Here is a 21,344-nt window from a genome sequence, read left to right as displayed (position 1 = left end):
CATTTGATTTTATAAAAGGTGATTTTGGCAGCTGAGATCTGTCTGGTCAGAAATCCCTGAATTGCTTTTTGACATTTAAGGAAGCTTAGGTATTAATCCTCCAACAGTATCAAACCACACTGAAGCTGCAAAGCCCCACTGACCATTTTATGTGTGTTTATGTACATGTGGAATGAGTTGATGAGAATATGAAATTTGTCATGGGAATCTGTCTCTGTAACTGTCTTTGTGAATGTGTGTGTGCTAAGTCACTTCAGTCATGTCTGACTCTTTGTGACCCAATGGGCTGTAGCCCACCAGGCTCCTCTGTCCATGGGATTCTCCAGGCAAGAACACTGGGGTAGGTTGCCATGCCCTCCTCCAGGGAATCTTCCTGGGAATCTTCAAACCCATGTCTCTTGTTTCTCCTGCATTGACAGGTGGGTTTTTCACCACTAGTGCCACCTGGGAACCCCCAACTTGTCTTTGCGGTGACAGAAAAATGCAGTTAGTGATTTCAAACTCTGCAACTTTTATGCTCATATATAGAAGGAGGGGAGGGAATGTTTCCTTCATTACATTTAATGTATACCTGCCTCACCTTTGTGGTTTCTAAATGCAGAATATTTCATTTCCATTGAAATTCTGAAGTAGTCTGAGAGATACTAGTACTTTTTGATTGACATTTTTCAGTGTTGAATCTCAAAGTAATAGGGGGTCAACGTTTTTCCATGATGGTAGGAATGATACTAGTGATGAGAAGTTATTTTAGAAAGCCATTTCTTTATTGTTCTTATTTCAGACTTCTGTTTAAAAAGCAGCTTGTCACATTTATACATGTATGTATATGTGCATGTGTATGTATGTGTACGTATAATTTTTGTTTCCAGACAAAGAGCAGTAAATAAATCCCCCCTCCTTGAGTCTAGTCGTCATCCTGCTGCCATTTTGAGGTGGATGAAAAAGGGGAGTATTTCCAAGTTCCTAGTGAGGCTGTAAAACTCAAGAAAATCTCTCATTCTTTTCCAACAGACTTATAAAGGATGAGAATTCAGGAAAAATGCGTAGAGATTCTTTCTTGTACAGAGTATGAGCATGAAGTGCAGAGTCTGAGGTATAAATTATTGCCTGCCAGAGTGCCGGGAGAAGGAACTGATTTCTGTTTGTTAGAGGTCATCATTACTGTTCATTTCCACAGCAACCAGGAACTTGGTGATTTTGACAAAGAGTGTTAGGAGTGTGGAGGGCTGAAGGGGAAACAGAATGAGGGGAGTGAGTAAATCTTCACTCGCTTTCATGATTCTTAGAAAGGGCAACTTGCTCTGAGGTCTGATTTTTGCAGCAGTCTTATTTCAGGATGATTGGATCATCACCTCTTTTGATTTGGGGAGCATACAGGGCATTATTTTAGATTTGGCGAACATTAGAGTAACCTCAAGTGTGTTTGGGGTCATTATGAACTTCATTACAGCCCCTGCGACAGCAAAGCTGCAGTGCTTGAAAGACAGGCACAATCTGTTTGAAACTGTGGACGTGATTCTAGGTGTCCTTTCTCACAGTAAAATGACTACAGATTCTAGGTCGTCCATCAGCCGCAGGATAATTACTGTGTGCAACTGTATGACAATGTCCTTTGGTCTGTCAAAAGTGTCACTACCTTAAGATTCTACCCCCTCACAGTGTTGATGGCCAAGTAGCTAATTGTCCCTTTAATCACTTGGCAAATAAGGCAGAATTAAGTCTTTGGGAACCTGGCTGTAATTAGAGGGAGAATTAAACAAACAAACAAAAAACAGAAATAGGTTTATGAAACAAACATGTCTTTGAATATTCACATTAGAGGTCATTTTATTTTAATCTATAGAATTATGAGTTATATTGTCTCTCAACATGTATGATCATGGTTTCTCTGATACTAGAAATGAGTAAAATTTATTAACAAATTAAGCTCTCTGAGTTGAGATATAACAGCAGTTATTAGTTACATATATTTCTTAATGGGATTTAAAAATATAGTGTGCCATTCTAAAATATGTGTCTTGAAGTATTATGTGATTATCATTTTTCATTGAGTATGAATGTGTATCTAAACATTGTAAGGAATGTGTAGACATCTTTTGAAAGTGAAGGTTTTGGCTATGAGAGTTTATCTCTTCTTTCAGCTATCTTTTGTACTCAGCTTAATGACCCATAGTTGTAGTTTTACTTTTGAGAAATTGCTAAAGTAAGCTTGAGTAAAAAGCTGAGCTGCCTATCAGAAGTTATTACTACATTGTTTTGGAATATATTAGGATATTGTAAAATGCCTGTCTTAGCACAAAGTCATAGTAACTGATTCAAAATAATTTTTTTTTGTTTGAAGTGTCTCTGTGAGGAAATGTTTGAGAGAAATAACACCAAGCCAGATATGATTCATAAATTCTCAATGACTGGTTTGTGTGACTATGGAATGAAGTGATAAAAATTTGTTAAATATGCAAAAGGGTAATTACCCAAAATACAAGTTAAATGATCTTTATATTGATTCTACATTTTCTTACCAGTTTGGCACAACTGTAGTTTCAAGAGATTCTCCTTAATGCCAAAAAGATGTAGCAGATTTAGAACATAATTGGTAACACAGTCATACAAAAAGCAAGGAAGCAGAGCCTGTTAGGGGGATTTTTCTGAGCACACACTGCTCTGATTAACTCAGGGCACCTCCTCTGTATGCCATTTGTAGATACAGTTGGCAGTATCTGTAGGTTTATTGGAAGAAACGTCAATGATATGATATCAGTTTCATTCTCAGCCTGTAGCCTCAGGCTCTCTGAGTAACATGGAGGGGAATGCCTGCCATGTTTTCAACCAAATAAGACATTTATGAGATGTTTGCCAAAGAAAGCATCTCTTCTCCTTTTGGCAGGCCTTGGAAGACAACATCTCACTTGACGAGATTATGAAGCTCACATCCATTGACAAATGGTTTCTGTATAAGATGCGTGACATTTTAAACATGGAAAAGACACTGAAAGGGCTCAACAGGTAAGGCCCTAGTGCTCTGATTCACTCCAGTTATCTTCTGTGCAATTTTGTCTTCCTTTTCCCCTTACATGTTTGGCCAAAATTCTGCTTCAGTGAAATAAATAGTGCCAATGTTGGAAAGACATAGCCATAGTCAGAAGAAATGGCAGTTTTTAGATGTTTACCTTTTGAAAGGCATCTATTAATAATTTTATTTCTTTTCTACCATTTCTCTTGCCATGAAACATAGTGATATTTTTATTAGGTCTTTTGAATTTTTGAAAATCTATGTACATTTATGAACTGTTGTGCTATATAATTACCAAATATGACCTTCGTGTGTCCTAAGTTGCTTCAGTCATGTCCGATTCTTTGCCATCCTATGGACTAGCCCGCCAGGCTCCTCTGTCCATGGGATTCTCCAGGCAAGAATACTGGAGTGGGTTGCCATGCCCTCCTCCAGGGGATCTTCCAGATCCAGGGATCAAACCCGCATCTCTTAAGTCTCCTGCATGGGCAGGTGGGTTCTTTTACCACTAACGCTGCCTGAGAAACCCTTCAAACATGACCTAGATTTAAATTTTATTAATCAATAATGAAACTATTTCTGCTTTCTATACTTTTTCCAAATGCTGAAATCTATTTTTCTCTTTTAATATCAACCTACTCATTTCTGTGTCTTGAGTGAGCAAGCATATTCCTCTTGCATTCTACTGATATTTTTAATTTTAGGACATCCAGTTCATCAAACAAATAAGCCACACTCAAATTTTTGTTAATAGACTTTTACCTCTCAATAATTTGCATTTTTATCTCCTTCATGACCAATTATTTGAAAATTTTTATTTCATGTTCAGAATATTCTGATAATGTCAATGCTTTAAAATCTACATTTTTTCTATTTCTTGAGAATGTTTGTTGAGGCTACCCAGACATATGAGTCACAATAGATTTTAAACTTGGATCTGTGATAATAGGAGCATGTATTACCAATTTAAGAAAGACAGTATAATTCTCTTTAGCTTGTCTCCTTTAAGAAGGCTTTGAAATACACTACTATTGGAAAAATAAATCTCACCTATTACTAGGCGTATGTTTAGAGAGGGAAAATTTTTGTTTGCAGAAATTATTCTCACATGATTTTAGGAAATGTAAAAGAATTAATCGCTTAAAGTGTTGAAGACAGAGGACGCTCTCAAAGCCTGGTTTTCTCAACTATTTAGAAACTGCAGCATATAATTGGGTTACTGGGTTTACCTCAAAATACACAATCTGGGCAATAAGAAAATTTGCCCCCCCCCCCTTTTTTCTGAGCAAAATGAGGTTCTTTATCATCTATTCAACAATTACCCACAACAAATGCTTAGTTTTGAAAATGGGGGATTCCAATCTGTCAAAAATGAAACTAGCAATAGTTGCTTATAAGTCATCCTTTGTAGTGATCACGTAAAATGAACAGTAGATTGAAGTTAAGAATTGAGCCTGTACATTCGTCTTAGTATTTTGCTGACTTGAGGTTTGCTTTCTTGTTTACGATGCCAGCAGAACTTCTGTGTTGAATTATAGTCTGTTCCACTGTTTTCAGTTTCAGACAACTGATTTCAAATGCCTATGAAACCATTCCAATTAAACCACATGAGGGTGCTAGAAACTTACAGTATGCCAATTGCAGCAGTGGAAGGGACCTGGGGTGAAAAACAGCAGATGTTATTGTGATTTAAATTTCCACTTGATATACATTATGATTTTTGGACAAATTCAGTGTTTTAATTGAATAGTTTTTGTTACAACCAGAAGGCAGGTTGAAATTCTAACTAAGCAGAAATAAGTGTATATTGATAGTGAAAAAGCTGCTTGGAGGCTTATTAGAACCACTCACTGTTGTAGATCACCTACAACATTGTTCTGATTTCAACATCCTGTTGTAATTTTTGCTGTTAATTTGATATTTTAAAATAAAGTCTCCATTTTCTTGTATAAATATAATTGTAAATAGAGATTTTTCTATTGTTCATAATGATCTACAGTAAATTTTTTTATGTAAAACTTAATAATTTAAAAGAATCTAAACATAGTACTTAACAATTATCTCTTGTTTCAAGACCTCAACAGGGGATCCATGGTGTTGGTAAACTTAAAACCTGAACTTATTATTATGTGATGGACACTTCATTGTTTATTTTTTAAAGTATCTTAGATGGACACATAGCAGTTCAATAATGACTGTTACTTAGAGAAGTTGGATAAATAAAATAAGAATACACGGCTACTGAAACTACCTGTTTCAATCATTCTGTGGTACATTGAGATCTGAAGTTGGAAGGATATTGTAGCTAATGGAGGGTGAGTGTAGGACTTGGAGTTTTTTTTTTAAATTTTTTCCCCCTATTTTGATTACCTTCATGATTACCCTGGATTATGACATCTTCCAGTTTTTTTTTTTTTTTTTTTTTTTTTTTAGCCTCTAAATATCCAGGGAAGCTTGGTCATCGAGGCAGATACTACTCCAATAGTGATAGTTCTCTAGTAACGGTTGGTATTATGTGTCTCAATTACATATTGCCAGTTTGGAGGAAACTCAAGGTCAGCTGGTTCATTTTTATCTGTGGTTTATTTTGTTTCAAAATCTCAACTGCTTCCATGTTGGAAAGGCTGATGTTAGATGTAGGCCCAGGAAGTAGCTATTTATTTGGTCTGATTTGGGCCAACTCCCAAATTCTCTTATCTGATCATATCCCTGGTACCTGTGTGCCCAGGTCCCCCAGCAACTTTCTTCTAAGTTCCTGGGAAAATAGGTAATGGGAATATTTTTTTTTTTTTCATTTATTTTTATTAGTTGGAGGCTAATTACTTTACAATATTGTAGTGGTTTTTGCCATACACTGACATGAATCAGCCATGGATTTACATGTGTTCCCCATCCTGAACTCCCCTCCCACCTCCCTCCCCATCCCATCCCTCTGGGTCATCCCAGTGCGCCAGCCCTGAGCACTTGTCTCATGCATCCAACCTGGACTGGCGATCTGTTTCACACTTGATAATATACATGTTTCAATGCTGTTCTCTCAGATCATCCCACCCTCGTCTTCTCCCATAGAGTCCAAAAGTCTCTTCTATACATCTGTGTCTCCTTTTCTGTCTTGCATATAGGGTTATCGTTACCATCTTTCTAAATTCTGTATATATGCATTAGGATGCTGTATTGGTGTTTATCTTTCTGTCACATATACTCAATAGAATATTACTCAGCCATTAAAAAGAATACATTTGAATCAGTTCTCATGAGATGGATGAAACTGGAGACCATTATACAGAGTGAGGTAATGGGAATCTTAATTAGGAGAAAAGGAGAAACTTGAAGAGAGGATAAAGTGTAGGGTTATAGGCATTTGTTAAATTTCAGCTGGTTCCTGCCTTGTGTATTGGAAGGATTATATTCTATAGAACCAGTCAGATGGGTGCAGTCTTACCCACTGTGGAATCACGGGCATGTCACTTCCCTCAATTCTCCAACCTCTTCCTGCTAATGTCTGTTTTATAGTTTTGTTTTGGAGCTTAAATAATATAAACACAAAGGATCCCTTGCACAAGATGAGTGTCCAGGAAAGTTTTCTCTATGCCCCCTGAAAATGAAAATGTTGCTTGTTATACTGAAGAGTATTTTGTGATTTTAGATATATGCTCATTTTCAGAGTCATAATTTGCATTTCTATATATATTTTATAATATATTTCTTAATTTTCTTTATGAGGCATTGTCACTTATTTTAATACCAGATGTATTTTTATAAGGAAGCAATGATAGCTAGTGATACAAATGCCATTCTTATCAAAAGATCAATAATACTCCATTATACTAATGAACAAATATTCCCAATCATGCTAAAATTTTTCTAAATGCAATAAACACACTCACTAGCAGAAGATGAGACTAGCACTTAGATTGACGGCAGTCTATTACTTGTATTTACATATAGTCACCTGAAATGAAGCTCAGAATTTTAATTCCAGATGGATATACCCATGTATTAGGTATATATGTGGATGTCCACAGATCAGAGGAAAAAAAAAACAAACAGTGATTTTAACAAGGTTAGCAATATGGAAATAACTGTTATGTTTTATGTGCCTATGACAAAGTAGAAATGACAGTTTTCTTATTTTCCTAAAGGGTGGAGGTTAACATGTATCATGTTGAGAACGAAGCATGAAATCCTAGTCTTATTCAAGGTGATGAGCCAAGTTAGGAGTTAGAATAATGAACTCAGTATCCCAGGTTTGAGTGCTTGCTTTCATCAGAACTCAGTCTGCTGTCTTCAGTGTATGAGCATAGCAGTGGCAACCCTCTGGAAACTTCCAGAGCAAATAGCCATTCTTTCCAACTTTGGTGTTAATCATTTTTCAGACAGCTTCAGCAAAAAAAAAAAAGAAGAAGAAGAAAAATTCTCTTCTATACTTCAGTTCACTGACTTTCTCTTTTTAAATTGTTTATTGCTGCCCAAGGGTGTGCTAGGAAAGTTGACTGTCTTAGGCATTCCCCAAATTTATAAGCCAGTGTAGTGGCATGAATCGACATAGGATGATAATAACATATTTCAGAGTGGATTTCTTTAGGTTTTGAAGAGTTTTTGTTAATGTGATGAGTTATGTCATGAAGGATTCCAATGCATATTACACTTATGTACTGGGATATATATGTTTGATCTATTAACTTCACATTACCGGATCACTTTGCAAGAAGTTTAAGAAAAACTAAGCCCGTCAGAATTTTCTGTGTAATTGCAGCATTTACAAAACCTTTCTTCAAAGACCTTCACTACCAAGCTATACAGACTTTAGTACATCTGTTTTTCTCAAACTCACTCATCTTACCAACACTGACTCTTTCACATATAATGTGAAAGTGAAAGTCACTCAGTCCTGTCCGACTCTGCAACCACATGGACTATACAGTTCATGGAATTCTCCAGGCCAGAATACTAGATTGGGTAGCCGTTCCCTTCTACAGGGTATCTTCCCAACCCAGGGATTGAACCCAGGTCTCCCACATTCCAGGCAGATTATTTACCAGCTGAGCCACAAAGGAAGCCCAAGAATATATATTGCTCCTCCCATATAGCATTTTCACTAGAAGAAAAATACGTTTATTTTGATCTATTAAAGATTACAAAAATCTCACCTGAAATTCTCTCCTCCATTGGTTCATAGACAGATTCAGTTTTAGTTATGCAAATAAAACTGGATTGGAGGACAGAAGTACCAGTACTGTAAGTCAAACAGATAAATATGTCAAAAGTCTTTATCATTAGATTCTCTTGATATAGCTGGTTCTCTAAAGTAACAAAATAATGAATTTAGGACTCTATTAATATAGAAACTTGAATTTTGATTCAAACCCATTCCAAGTGTAAGATAGTGGGTTGGCCAAAAATTTCCTATGGTTTTAAGTAAAAATTAAAGACAGTTTTCATTTTCACCAAGAACCTTATTGAACAACATATTCACTTAACAAACAGACTTTGACCAACCCAATAGTATGTGTGTAAGTTTGTGTATATACATTGACACATTTATGTATATATTAGGGGTTTAATATCAAATATTCTAGGCTCTGGTGTTCAATTCTGTCATTTATTAGCATGGGATATCAAGAGCCTCAGCTTAATATTTATAAAATTGGGATGATTACTGACCTTCTTAGGTTGTGGTAAGGATTAAATGTAATTAGAACAGTACCTGATATATAGTCAGTGAATTTAGTGATTAATATTAGGTTGGAAACACACACACATATATATATTTAGGTTTGTGAACATGTAGAAAAGTAGATTATATAACATCTGAAGGAAACCAGACTGCATGTAGTAGATACTTCCAATATAGTAACAGTATTTGATAAAGGGATGATAATCCCATATCATAGATCTAGCATCATCATAGAACTAATACATTTGATAAATGTTTCAACAATATTAATAATTAATAGATAAGCACTGGTACAAAACATCACTTTCACTATAAATAAGGAAGAAGGTTAACTATAGCAAAGCTTCTTTGTGAGCAAGAACTATTTCAAGACACTATACTCCAAACCTTTTTATTTATAATTCCAGGTTGAACTAACAATTTTAGATTGAAAGATAATCATGGCTGTCTCTCATGATTAAAATCCCAGTGCGAACAAACAAGAAAAAAAATGTGAATGTGCTAATTACCAGCTTTGAACATCTGCTTATAATTCTTTTTAATTTTTTTATTTCCTTATTTTAATTTTGGTTCTTTTGGTATTTCTGACATGTCTAGCTCAAGAAATTTTATTATACCCTTCTCAATTGTATAATTTTGCTCTTTTACTGGCTAAAACTAGATTGAATTAAGTTTTGAGTCCTTCTTTCAGTTATTAGCTTAAAGAAGGCAGCTAGCCACCGCTTTTGCTGTACCTTGTTAAGTCGCCAAATGGAAAGTTTCCACCATTTTTGATGACTGTTCTTTTGCATTTCATTCAAATTGGGCAGTTTTCCCAGTATGGTCCATTTTGCTGTTTTTTTTCCTCCTCACAATGCTGCTATTTATGTTAGTAACATAATGCTTGACTGTTTAAAAGGACTGTTTTCATCCATTTTAGAAGTTCAAAAGTAGTGGGCATGACCATTGTGATACAGTTTATACCATATATGAGGCTAAGATTTGGATTTATTTCTAAAATAATTATTTTTTAATGTTTATTGGAATATAGTTGATTTACTTTATTAATTGTTGATACAAGCTTAATTTATTATGAATTAATGTGCAGATTGTTTAGATTTTGTCCACTATTTTTGTCCACGATTCATGTGTTTGTTCATGTGTTGGTTAATTGTTAATTCTAATAATATGAATATCTCTTCCCTCTTTACTGTCCACTTATTGCTGCACTCAATGTAGTAAAAAAGAGGAAAGTGTGTTTTTGAAGGACACTAATTTTCATCTGAGCATCTCAGTGTTCAATGTGATAAACTACATCCATTGATGGGTGCTGAAAAGTCATAGGTGTGCCTGTAGCTTAGGAAAACAATATAGGACAAGCCTGGTGAGTTCCACTTGGGCATTCAAGTGCTAAATTGAGCTCAGTAAAGCTGGCCATTTCCCTGCAGGCACAAACTTCTGGCAGATATAATAATTCAAGTATCACCTTAGCTGGAACACTCCCTTTGAATGTCCTCTTCTACATGTGTTAGTTTCTATTGACTTTTTATGTAACTTGCTCAGGAGGCATGGCAAAACCAGACAAGAACATTTTGTGCTTGTATTTAATTGAAGTTTTTGAGGGAGAAGTGTTACCTAAAAGTTATTAAAACTTAGGCACAACTACTATGTACAAAATAGGTAACTAATGAGAACCTATTGTTTAGCTTGGGGAATTCTACTCAGTGATCTGTGGTGACCTAAATAGGGAGGAAATCTAAAAAAGAGTGGATACGCGTGTATGTATAACTGAATCACTTTGCTATGCAGCAAGAAACGAAAACAACATTGCAAAGCAACTATACTCTAATAAAATTTTTTAAAAAAACTTATACATAAGACAGAGAAGGGTCAGTACTTTCTAAAGATAATTTTTACTTTCTGGTATAAAAAATAGCTATAGGCAAATATCTTTAAAGTGTATTAAATATAGAAATGATTTAGAGAAGGAAATATATCGTTCATTATGTATAACATATAACACATGTTATATTTTTATGATCTTCTATTATGATTTATGGGGCTTCCCTGGTGGCTCAGTGGTAAAGAATCCACCTGTCAATGCAGGAGATGCAGGTTTGATCTTTGCGTTGGGAAGATCCCCTGGAGAAGGAAATGGCAATCCACTCCAGTATTCTTGCCTGGGAAATCCCATGGACTCAGGGACCTGGCAGGCTACAGTCCATAGGGGCCACAAAGAATCGCACGTAACTTAGCATGCATGCACTATTATTTTGCTTGTGATATCATTTATTGTTTTCTCCACTACAGTTTGTGGAAATTCATATATACATATGAATATATGTGAATACATATACATATATGAATACATATACAGTACATATATGAATACACATACATATACGTATATGTGTGTATATATGTACACACATACATGCATATATGTGTATACACACTAGGTATGTGGCTCTGTATTATTTTGAATGTAGAATGAGAATAGAGATGGTTGCTCACTTTGATCTGATTTGCAGAAAATAGTTTGTCTTCTGACTTCATTATCAACTCATACAATATATCTAAGTCTCAGTTTCACTCTAGTTTTAAAAATATATATTGTTTTATTTCACTATTAACCATGCTTCTAAGATGAATATATATTATGAATAAACTAATTGACTCTAAAGCAAAATAATTTTACTAGTTACTATATATTACTAGCCAATGATTTTAATCTTCAACACCCTAAACCATTTATCTAACAAAGAATACTAAATATTGGACCTTATATAAAAAGGTTATTTTTTTCTCTATAAAATAGGAACACTACTATGGGAATTTCCATGCCTGTGAACTAATGCAAAAAATACTTTTCATTTTAAATTTGTTTTTATGTTCCATGTGTTCAGTTCAGTTCAGTTCAGTCGCTCGGTCGTGTCTGACTTTTTGTGACCCCATGGAGTGCAGCATGCCAGGCCTCCCTGTCCATCACCAACACCCAGAAGTTACTCAAACTCATGTCCACTGAGTCAGTGATGCCATCCAAGCATCTCATCCCCTGTCATCCCCTTCTCCTCCTACCTTCAATCTTTCCCAGCATCAGGGTCTTTTCAAATGAGTCAGTTCTTAGCATCAAGTGGCCAAAGTATTGGCCATGTGTTAAGATAGGATATTTTATGTAATGTCACAGATTTGACAGGCCTCTATTAATTTCAACTAATAATGTATTATATCAGTTATATCTTGAATAAAATTTCACATCAAACACTTAATGTCCTGAGAAATCTCATTGAATTTATTAAACAATGTTTTCATTGCTTTGACAAATAATTATGCATTTTGAAAGTATGTGAGAGAACTTGAATATTACATGAGCAAGATTCATGTTTCATTTAAAATATTTTTAGAGTGATGCCCACATCACTCATAAAGTAACTATTATTTATTTTCTGCATATGTTTGATAGTTCCAAAATCCTTAAGTTAATTTAAAATAACATATACTTTGTATGTATATATTTATGTATCTATTAATAGTTAGGACTTAACAGATTTTCCCTATGTCTATATCTGTGATCTGAGCATGATAGGATGCTTGATGACATTTCTCTTTATTGGGAGATGTTATTAGACTAAATGGTATTGTTAGTTCCCTTCAGTGGGTTTGTAATCTATTTTTGAAAATTTGTGTAATCTTCGAATTTGGATTTGAAGATTTGTACACACTTAGGTATACATAAGACAGGATGCTTTTAATGGACCAACAAGAGCAGAAATGCAAAGTCAGGGAAGTACGTGCATGTGTGCTAAGTCACTTCAGTCATGTTCAATTCTTTGTGACCCCACGGACTGTAGCCCACCAGGATCCTCTGTCCATGGGATTCTCCAGGCAAGAATATTAGAGTGGGCTGCATGTCCTTCTCCATAGGGAAGGAGAATGTAGGTTAAAAACCAAAGCTCTCAGACCTTTGTGTACGTTTTCCCAGTCACAGTTTAAGAGTTCATATGTACACATCCCTATCCCATAATAAATAAACAAAATTATGACTCAGAATATTTAAGCAAATTTTTCAAGATTTCAGGGGAAGTGCATATTGAATCCAGGATTTGAGTTTAGGACTTTTGGAATCCAAGGACAGTATCTTTTCTTCAATATATACCTATGTCATAGGAACCAAAGGAAAAGAGGATTATGAATAAATAGTATAGAAAAAGATGCTTTTAACAGTATGGCGTGGTTTAGGGAGAGCAGAAAGGGAGAGAATTGAGCAAGTCCACCAAAATTGATGATGGGGAGGTAGGAGTAGGAGCTAGATTATAAAGACCAGACGTGCAATGAGGAAGAGGAAGTAGGTAAATTACTTAGGAAGTGACAGATCGTGTTTGCTCTTATTTTGTTATATTTCTGTTGTATTTTGTAAAAATGAGAATCTTACTATGAGGAAATTAAGGCTGTGAAGAGAAAGTAAGGAGACTATTATCTACTTTTTTGCTCAATGTATATAATAGTTGGGGCCATACAGTTTCACTCATTGTTCTGTAATTACAACTTGCCTGCTATTCAAGTTCAGTTCAGTTCAGTTCAGTTCAGTTGCTCAGTCACGTCCAACTCTTTGTGACCCCATGAACTACAGCACGCCAGGCCTTCCTGTCTATCACCAACTCCTGGAGTCCATCCAAACCCACGTCCATTGAGTCGGTGATGCCATCCAACCATCTCATCTTCTGTTGTCCCCTTCTCCTCCTGCTCTCAATCTTTCCCAGCATCAGGGTCTTTTCAAATGAGTTAGCCCTTCACATCAGGTGGGCAAAGTATTGGAGTTTCAGCTTCAACATCAGTCCTTCCAATGAACATGCAGGACTGATCTCCTTTAGGATGGACTGGTTGGATCTCCTTGCAGCCCAAGGGACTCTCAAGAATCTTCTCCAACACCACAGTTCAAAAATATCAATTCTTCAGTGCTCAGCTTTCTTTATAGTCCAACTCTCACTTCCATACATGACTGCCAGAAAAGCCATAGCCTTGACTAGATGGACCTTTGTTGACAAAGTAATGTCTCTGCTTTTCAATATGCTGTCTAGGTTGGTCATAACTTTCCTTCCAAGGAGTTCCGTTCAGTTCAGTCACTCAATCGTGCTGACTCCTTGCGACCCCATGAATTGCAGCATGCCAGGCCTCCCTGTCCATCACCAACTCCCGGAGTCCACTCAAGCGTATGCCCATCGAGTTGATGATGCCATCCAGCCATCTTATCCTCTGTCGTCCCCTTCTCCTCATGCCCCCAATCCCTCCCAGCATCAGGGTCTTTTCAAATGAGTCAGTTCTTCACATCAGATGGCCAAAGTACTGGAGTTTCAGCTTCAGCATCAGTCCTTCCAATGAACACCCAGGACTTATCTCCTTCAGGAGGGACTGGTTGGATCTCCTTGCAGTCCAAGGGACTCTCAAGAGTCTTCTCCAGCACTACAGTTCAAAAGCATCAATTTTTTGGCGCTCAGCTTTCTTCACAGTCCAACTATCACATCCATACACGACCACTAGAAAAACCATAGCCTTGACCAGATGGACCTTTGTTGGCAAAGTAATGTCTCTGCTTTTTAATATGCTATCTAGGTTAGTCATAACTTTCCTTCCAAGGAGTAAGCATCTTTTAATTTCATGGCTGCAGTCACCGTCTGCAGTGATTTTGGAGCCCCCCCCCCCAAATAAAGTCTGACACTGTTTCCACTGTCTCCCCATCTAAGGAGTAAATGTCTTTTAATTTCGTGGCTGTAATAACCATCTGCAGTAATTTTGGAGCCCCCCCAAAATAAACTCAGTCACTGTTTCCTGCTATTATCATCCTCCAATTAAACTGTAAATTCCATTATGGTAAATTTCAAAGGTCATAACATCTTACTTTACTTTTATTAGGAGATTTTTCTTAAGAGCTTTTGCTGATTTGTGTTATTGAAGACTGGAGTTCACCATTCTAAAGTATTGTGTCAATTCTAGAATAGATAAGAATGGCTTCCAAGTCTTTATTTACTATAAATTTTCTTGGGGATTGATCTTGCATAGAGTAAAAACTCAATGATGTTTGTATGATAATATTCCCATTAAATAAATGAAAATATATTCTTGGCAGAAAGTAAAAGTCAGAATTTCTCAGTCATTTCTCAGAAGGGAAATTGGAGTGGAAGAATATGTATTATAATTCCTGATTGCCCAAGGGACTCACAAAATTATTAATTGGCAAATGTGTAGTGCAAAATATAAGCTCTGTGTTGAAAGATGCTAGAAAGCAGCATCTCTAGGTTTTCATTATTTAAGTGACTATGTATTTACTAGGAGGGTCTTCCCAGGTGGTGCTAGTGGTAAAGAACCCACTTGCTAATGCAAGAGATTTTAAGAGACATGGATTTAATCTTTTAATCTTTGGTTGGAAAGATCCTCTGGAAGAGGTCATGGCAACCACTCCAGTATTCATGCCTGGAGAATCCCATTGACAGAGAAGCCTAGTGGTCTATAGTTCATAGGGTCACAAAGAGTCAGACACGACTGAAGTGACTTAGCATATACACATGCACACACGTATTTACTAGGAAGGCTCTGAATAAACTGTTTTCTAATAAAAGGGGATTTATCTGATTATTTTTTATTGTCAAAAAGAGATTATATACACTGCGAGCATTGCAATACTTAACATGGGCATTATAGACTCTATTGGGAATAAGCTACAATTAAGAAAGCTTTGATTTTAAAAATTATCTAAGTTTTCAAAATTGCAAATTTTTAGAAAAGTTTTTATAAGGAATATTCATAAATATGTAGAGTGGTAGTGAAGGCTATGATTTAATTAACCAGCAAACACAACTAAGGCAAAAGTACATAGTTATAACATTTATAATACAGGGACTTATATTTCTCTTGTGACAAAGTTCTTGTGACATTTCTGTTTTGATACAGTTGTAAAATAATTACTATTCTATTTTTTTAGATGGTGAAACTGAGTCACACAGAGGTGTGTGTCCTGCTTTATGTCACACCAGTCAGAGGGAAGCAATAAATCTAGCCCAGGGCTTCTGCCTTCAGTTCTAGTCACTAACCCTTTTCAAAAGCTTCTTTGTAGAGATATGACTTTTAAATCAGACAGCTGGAGATCAGTTCCTCCTTAGCTGTCAAGTTGTGAGCTGCATGTTTTCCTGCCTGAATTGTTGACCTCACTTAGAGCAGAAGCCTTGTAAGAGATGTGCCCTTCTCTAGAACTCTTGTGAGGAAAACATGGGGGCCTGGCAGGGAGGAAGCCTTGGTGAGTCACCTTAAAAGGTGTAAACAGAATTTTCAAGGGTCTGGAGAGCTAGCATAAGAATTTTCTTTTTAAATTTTGCTGTATTTATAAGACAGACATCTCTCTCTGTGTGTGTATGCACACATACATACAAATACTTATAGTTTTTTCTTTAAATAAAATGTAAATACCTTATCTCCTGTGTTAATGAAGGTGTGAGTTTAAAACTCCTGAAGTATACCAAGGAAATTAAACTTAGTCAAAATAGTCTGCCTGAGCAATAATTACAGATGCTAGATAATCACTCACTGGCTCCCAGGATTTTTCACCTGCTCATTCATTCCTGAAATGCCTTAAGGGGTGTAGGACCGCTGCAAGTACGCTGGGAGCTGAAGTGGGTGATGCCTACCTCGAGGAGTGAGGCAGTGGCCTTGACTTGACGGCGGAGTAAATGCCTGAGGGAACATCATCTCCAGGAGATCGTTTATGCTTTGCAGGGGGTACGAAGTATAGTGGGCCTTACCCCCTCAAGATCTGGATACAGGAATGCTACAGAAAGAGGGAGGAGACTTTGACAGCCCAAGGTGCTGAGGCCACGTTTAGCAGACTTGCCAATCTTGTTCTGCTAAACTCGTCTTGCTTCTTCTCTACCTCCTCTTCCTCTTTCTCCTCTCTTGTGCCTACTTCTTCCCCTTTTCCTTGTCTTCTGGCCTTGGCATTCATGAAGCACTTATTGCCTAATTGGCACTGTCCTAAAACACTTGACATATTTATCATTTCATCTGATTAATGAGATTTTTATCTTAGTGTAGTTAGTTGGAGCCTAACTCTCGATTCAGCCAGTAATATTGGCTTATCTCAGGCTGAAGTAGGCAATTAGGCACTATTTGCCTATGTGAATATAGTGATGGTAATGTAAAGACCATCACATGGTTATGTTGATATTACACACACTGCCTCATACTGCACCTACCTTTAGCTGATGCTCTGGTTTAACTGACCATCCTTTGCCCTAGCTAGCTTGAAGTGGGGGCTACTGAGTTAGTTCTTGAGTCTACAGTCATAAGTACGAAATAGATGAGAATTTTTGCTATCTGGATATTATATGTTTTCTGAAAAACTCTCAGTGACAAAGATTTTCCATGTGGGTCGTAATCCTCAAATTAACATAGATCTAGTGTGACATGTTACCAGGACTTTAATCTGAGAATTTTTCCACATCCTCCTAAAAATGGCTTCAGATTTTTCCCCTCCCTAGAAAAGGTTTACATTTTCTTATTCAAGAACTGGGTAATATTGGTCAAAAGTTATTTCTACATACAGTACACTTAGCAAGAAAAAAAATCTAAGCAGTAGTTATCAGTAAATCAGTTCAATTCAGTCGCTTAGTTGTGTCCGACTCTTTGCAACCCCATGAACCGCAGCATGCCAGGCCTCCCTGTCCATCACCAACTCTGGGAGTTTACCCAAACCCATGTCCATTGAGTTGGTGATGCCATCCAACCATCTCATCCTCTGTTGTCCCCTTCTTCTCCTGCCCTCAATCTTTCCTAGCATCAGGGTCTTTTCCAATGAGTCAGCTCTTCGCATCAGGTGGCCAAAGTATTGGAGTTCCAGCTCCAGCATCAGTCCTTTCAATGAACACCCAGGGCTGATCTCCTTTAGGATGGACTGGCTGGATCTCCTTGCAGTCCAAGGGACTCTCAAGAGTCTTCTCCAATACCACAGTTCGAAAGCATCAATTCTTCACTGCTCAGCTTTCTTTATAGTCCAACTCTCACTTCCATACATGACCACTGGAAAAACCATAGCCTTGACTAGAGAGACCTTTGTTGGCAAAGTAATGCCTCTGCTTTTCAATATTCTGTCTAGGTTGATCATAACTTTCATTCCAAGGAATAAGTGTCTTTTAATTTCATGGCTGCAATCACCATATGCAGTGATTTTGGAGCCCAGAAAAATAAAGTCAGCCACTGTTTCAACTGTTTCCCCATCCATTTGCCATGAAGTGATGGGACTGGGTGCCATGATCTTAGTTTTCTGAATGTTGAGCTTTAAGCCAACTTTTTCACTCTCCTCTTTCACTTTCATCAAGAGGCTCTTTAGTTTTTCTTCACTTTCTGCCATAAGGGTGGTGTCATCTGTATATCTGAGGTTATTAATATTTCTCCCGGCAATCTTGATTCCAGCTTGTGCTTCTTCCAGCCCAGCGTTTCTCATGATGTACTCTGCACATAAGTTAAATAAGCAGGGTGACAATATACAGTAAATAGGTTTCATGTAATTCTGGGCTTCCCTGGTGGCTCAGACGGTGAAGAAACTGCCTGCAATGCAGGAGACCTGGGTTCAATCTTGGGTCAGGAAGATCCACTGAAGGAGGAAATGGCAACCCACTTCAGTATTCTTGCCTGAGAAAACCCATGGTCAGAGGAGCTTGGTAGGCTACAGTTCATGGGGTCACAAAGAGTCAGACAGGACTGCATGACTAACACACAAGATTCTAAGCAGCAGTTTCTAGAAGTCAAAGAAAGTCACATATTGAAAATTATAATACATTTGTTGCTTGGACAACATATGTGACATTTGGAAAATTCCTCTGTGAAAACATGACTTGTTTTTTTTAAGTTTTTCTTTTTTGGTATGGATCATTTTTAAAGTCTTTGTTGAATTTGTTACATTATTGCTTCTGTTGTTTATGTTCTGGTTTTTTGACTGCAAGCCATGTGGGTGGGATCTTAACTCCCCAACTAGGGATCAAACCCTCATCCCCTGCATTGGAAGTCGAAGTCTTAACCACTGTACCTCCAGGGAAGTCTCATACTTTAAACATAGATGATGGATAAATTTTAAAATATAGGTCTTCCAAATAAACTTGTTTGTGAAATAACAAATTTTAAAATATCAAAGAATGCTCATTCAGTGTCAGTTTTCTACTGGAGCCTTATACAATATTTCTTTTTCTCTTTTAAGTTCTGGATGTATAACAAATCTATGTTCATATAAAAATCTAGGATTTTGCTTACTGAATACTCAATTTTTTTTTAAAAAAGAATACACTGAATTCATTTAAAATTATGAATAAATTTGCTAAGCAGAAATAACAGAAGCAGTATCCCATAGTATAAACTCTACCTTTTAGCTCAGTCTGATCAGGTGAAAGCTATTTTCTTAATAAAAATATGCTCTTTTGAGTGTAGCAGAACACTTTTTTATATACTAGTAAACATGGTGGCTCTGTGGTAAAGAATCTGCTTGCAATGCAGGAGATGCATGTTTGATCCCTGAGTTAGGAAGATACCCTGGAGGAGGAAATGGCAACCCACTCCAGTATTCGTGCCTGGCAAATCCCATGGACAGTCCATGGAGTCGGGCTACAGTCCATGGAGTCGCAAAAGAGTCAGACACTACTGAGTGACTGAGTATGTACATTCATAGGATACAATTATGATATTATAATCGATAGTATATAAATATACCAGATTAAAAGTTAAATAACAATACTTCTGGATTATTGGGATCACTAAAGATTGGTTAAAAATGAACATAGGATTTAGGAGTTTAAAAATATCCTACTTAAAAATACCTACAATGTCAATTTCTCATAGTATTTTTTTGTGTGTTTTGATTTGTTGTTTGTAATACCCTTTAAAGTGAAGTATAATTTTAAGTATGTCATCAGTACTTGCAATTTTATAGCATTATTATGATAGTGCTGAGTGAACCCAGATCCTAATAAATACTTTTCATAATCACATGGTTTCATATGAACATGGGATCCAATTGTTTGTCCTGTACATGAGAGAGAAAAGATTAAGGTTTTCTTTAAATCCTCCGAGGACCTCATTGCTATACAGAAATGAAGCATGGTGCTCTCAAAAATTAAGAGAAAATGGTGCTACTTACCCAATTTCCTGGGTTTTATAACTTTCTTTCCTAAATGCTACTGCTGCTTTTGAAAAATGTCTTTCTCATTTCTCTCAAGGAAAGAGGTAACAACCTGTCTCCTTGAAAGAAAAGATGAGAAGACAAATAACTTCTCCACTTGATTGCATTATTGAGATTGCGGCATGGGCTTGAACCCGTGAAATGCCAAAAATAATCAATGAAGCCCTGCAGAACTCGGAAGAGAGGCTGATGAGGGGTCTTGGAACAGAGAACATACATCTTACTCAGTTCTCTTCCCTTATGAAATTTGCTGTCATTACTGAACATCAAGCCTAGCTTTTCTTAGCTTCTGCCTTCGGGAGGATTTTTTAAGAGAAGATAATACAATTGCAAGCCCATCCCATAATTGTAGGCCAGGTGGAGCGCTCATTTTCACATTAGGGCCTTGTGCAATCTGGAGGGAAATTTGTTTAGTATTACTTAGGAGCTGGTGGATCAGATAAAAGCCAGTCAAGTGCAAGAGAGGACTGTGTGAAGTACGTGGGTTCCCCTGGTAATTGCAATGCTGCAGGCGTAACTCAGGTTGGGTAATAGATTTCCCCAGCTCCTCTGTGCCAGGTGAAATTTCCTCATTAAGGGGAATTTATTCCATTTCCTTTTATCATTTATTATTGAAGACTAAGTGTGAGTGGAGGAAACCTCAGAGATGACAGGCTAGAATTTTAAACAACAAGATCTATACCGGAAGTAGAAGAGAAAGAGGAGGGAGGCTTGTTTTGTTTATAAAAGGAGAGAAGACAGGAGAGAACGCTTCTCCCTGTAGAAGCTGAGCTATCCTGTCTCTCCATTAAAAGATGATGGCAGAGTGTATAAAATTATGATCGTCTTATTTTTAAGACTTTTTTCCCCCTCTAAAATTTCAGACTGTCATTTTGTGCTGCTCGGGAGAGAAAAACTGAAGGTTATGAAAAGGCCAGCCTCAGAGCTGTTTGGTGCTTCTTTGTTTTATTGTTTAGATTCTATTAAGCGATATTGAAAGAATAACCTTTAAAGAGTTTGCCCTTGAACTCTGAAAGCAAGGAAAGCTGTTAGGAGAAAGAAAAGCTGTATATGTAGTGTATTTTAGAGGATACTGTTCTGAAATATGGATTTAATGTGTTCATATTCATAAGGGTAAAGATAAACATAGACATACTAGTACACACAAGTACATATCAAATAAGAGAAATTTATTTATTGTACAGATTTTAAAACTGTGCTTTAGTGTAATATGCTCCATTTTGCTGAGCACATTTCTCACTTGGTATAATGCTTTTTCAATTCACAACATAATATAAATGGAACACTTCCTATTGAGGATTCAAAAAACAGTTTTGAATAAATTCAAATTTTGTCTTTCTTTTAGTAATTATTCTGTTTTTAAGTTTGTTCCAAATTGAGATTTTCCTTTGAAAAAAATAGAAATATGATAGCCCTGTCCCCAAAATAATTTTTACCTAGCTTGATTTTAAAAAGCAAATCTCACT

The 21,344-nt window shown here is 36.6% G+C and overlaps 1 protein-coding gene across 3 annotated transcripts in view; it reads left to right on the top strand.

The window, feature by feature from the left end:
• Window positions 1–21,344, top strand: part of CPS1 (carbamoyl-phosphate synthase 1) — a 193,325-nt gene that overhangs the window by 118,019 nt on the left and 53,962 nt on the right. For all 3 annotated transcript variants that reach the window (XM_061148837.1, XM_061148838.1, XM_061148834.1), the window contains exon 22: window positions 2,885–3,003. In XM_061148837.1, coding sequence (XP_061004820.1) covers window positions 2,885–3,003 — 119 coding nt within the window. The remainder of the gene's footprint in view (window positions 1–2,884; window positions 3,004–21,344) is intronic.

This window comes from Dama dama, chromosome 8 (genome assembly GCF_033118175.1).
Source record: "Dama dama isolate Ldn47 chromosome 8, ASM3311817v1, whole genome shotgun sequence".
Lineage (NCBI taxonomy): Eukaryota > Metazoa > Chordata > Mammalia > Artiodactyla > Cervidae > Dama > Dama dama.
The sequence above is the reverse complement of the archived record's forward strand: the minus strand, read 5'-3'. Positions and strand labels throughout refer to the sequence as shown.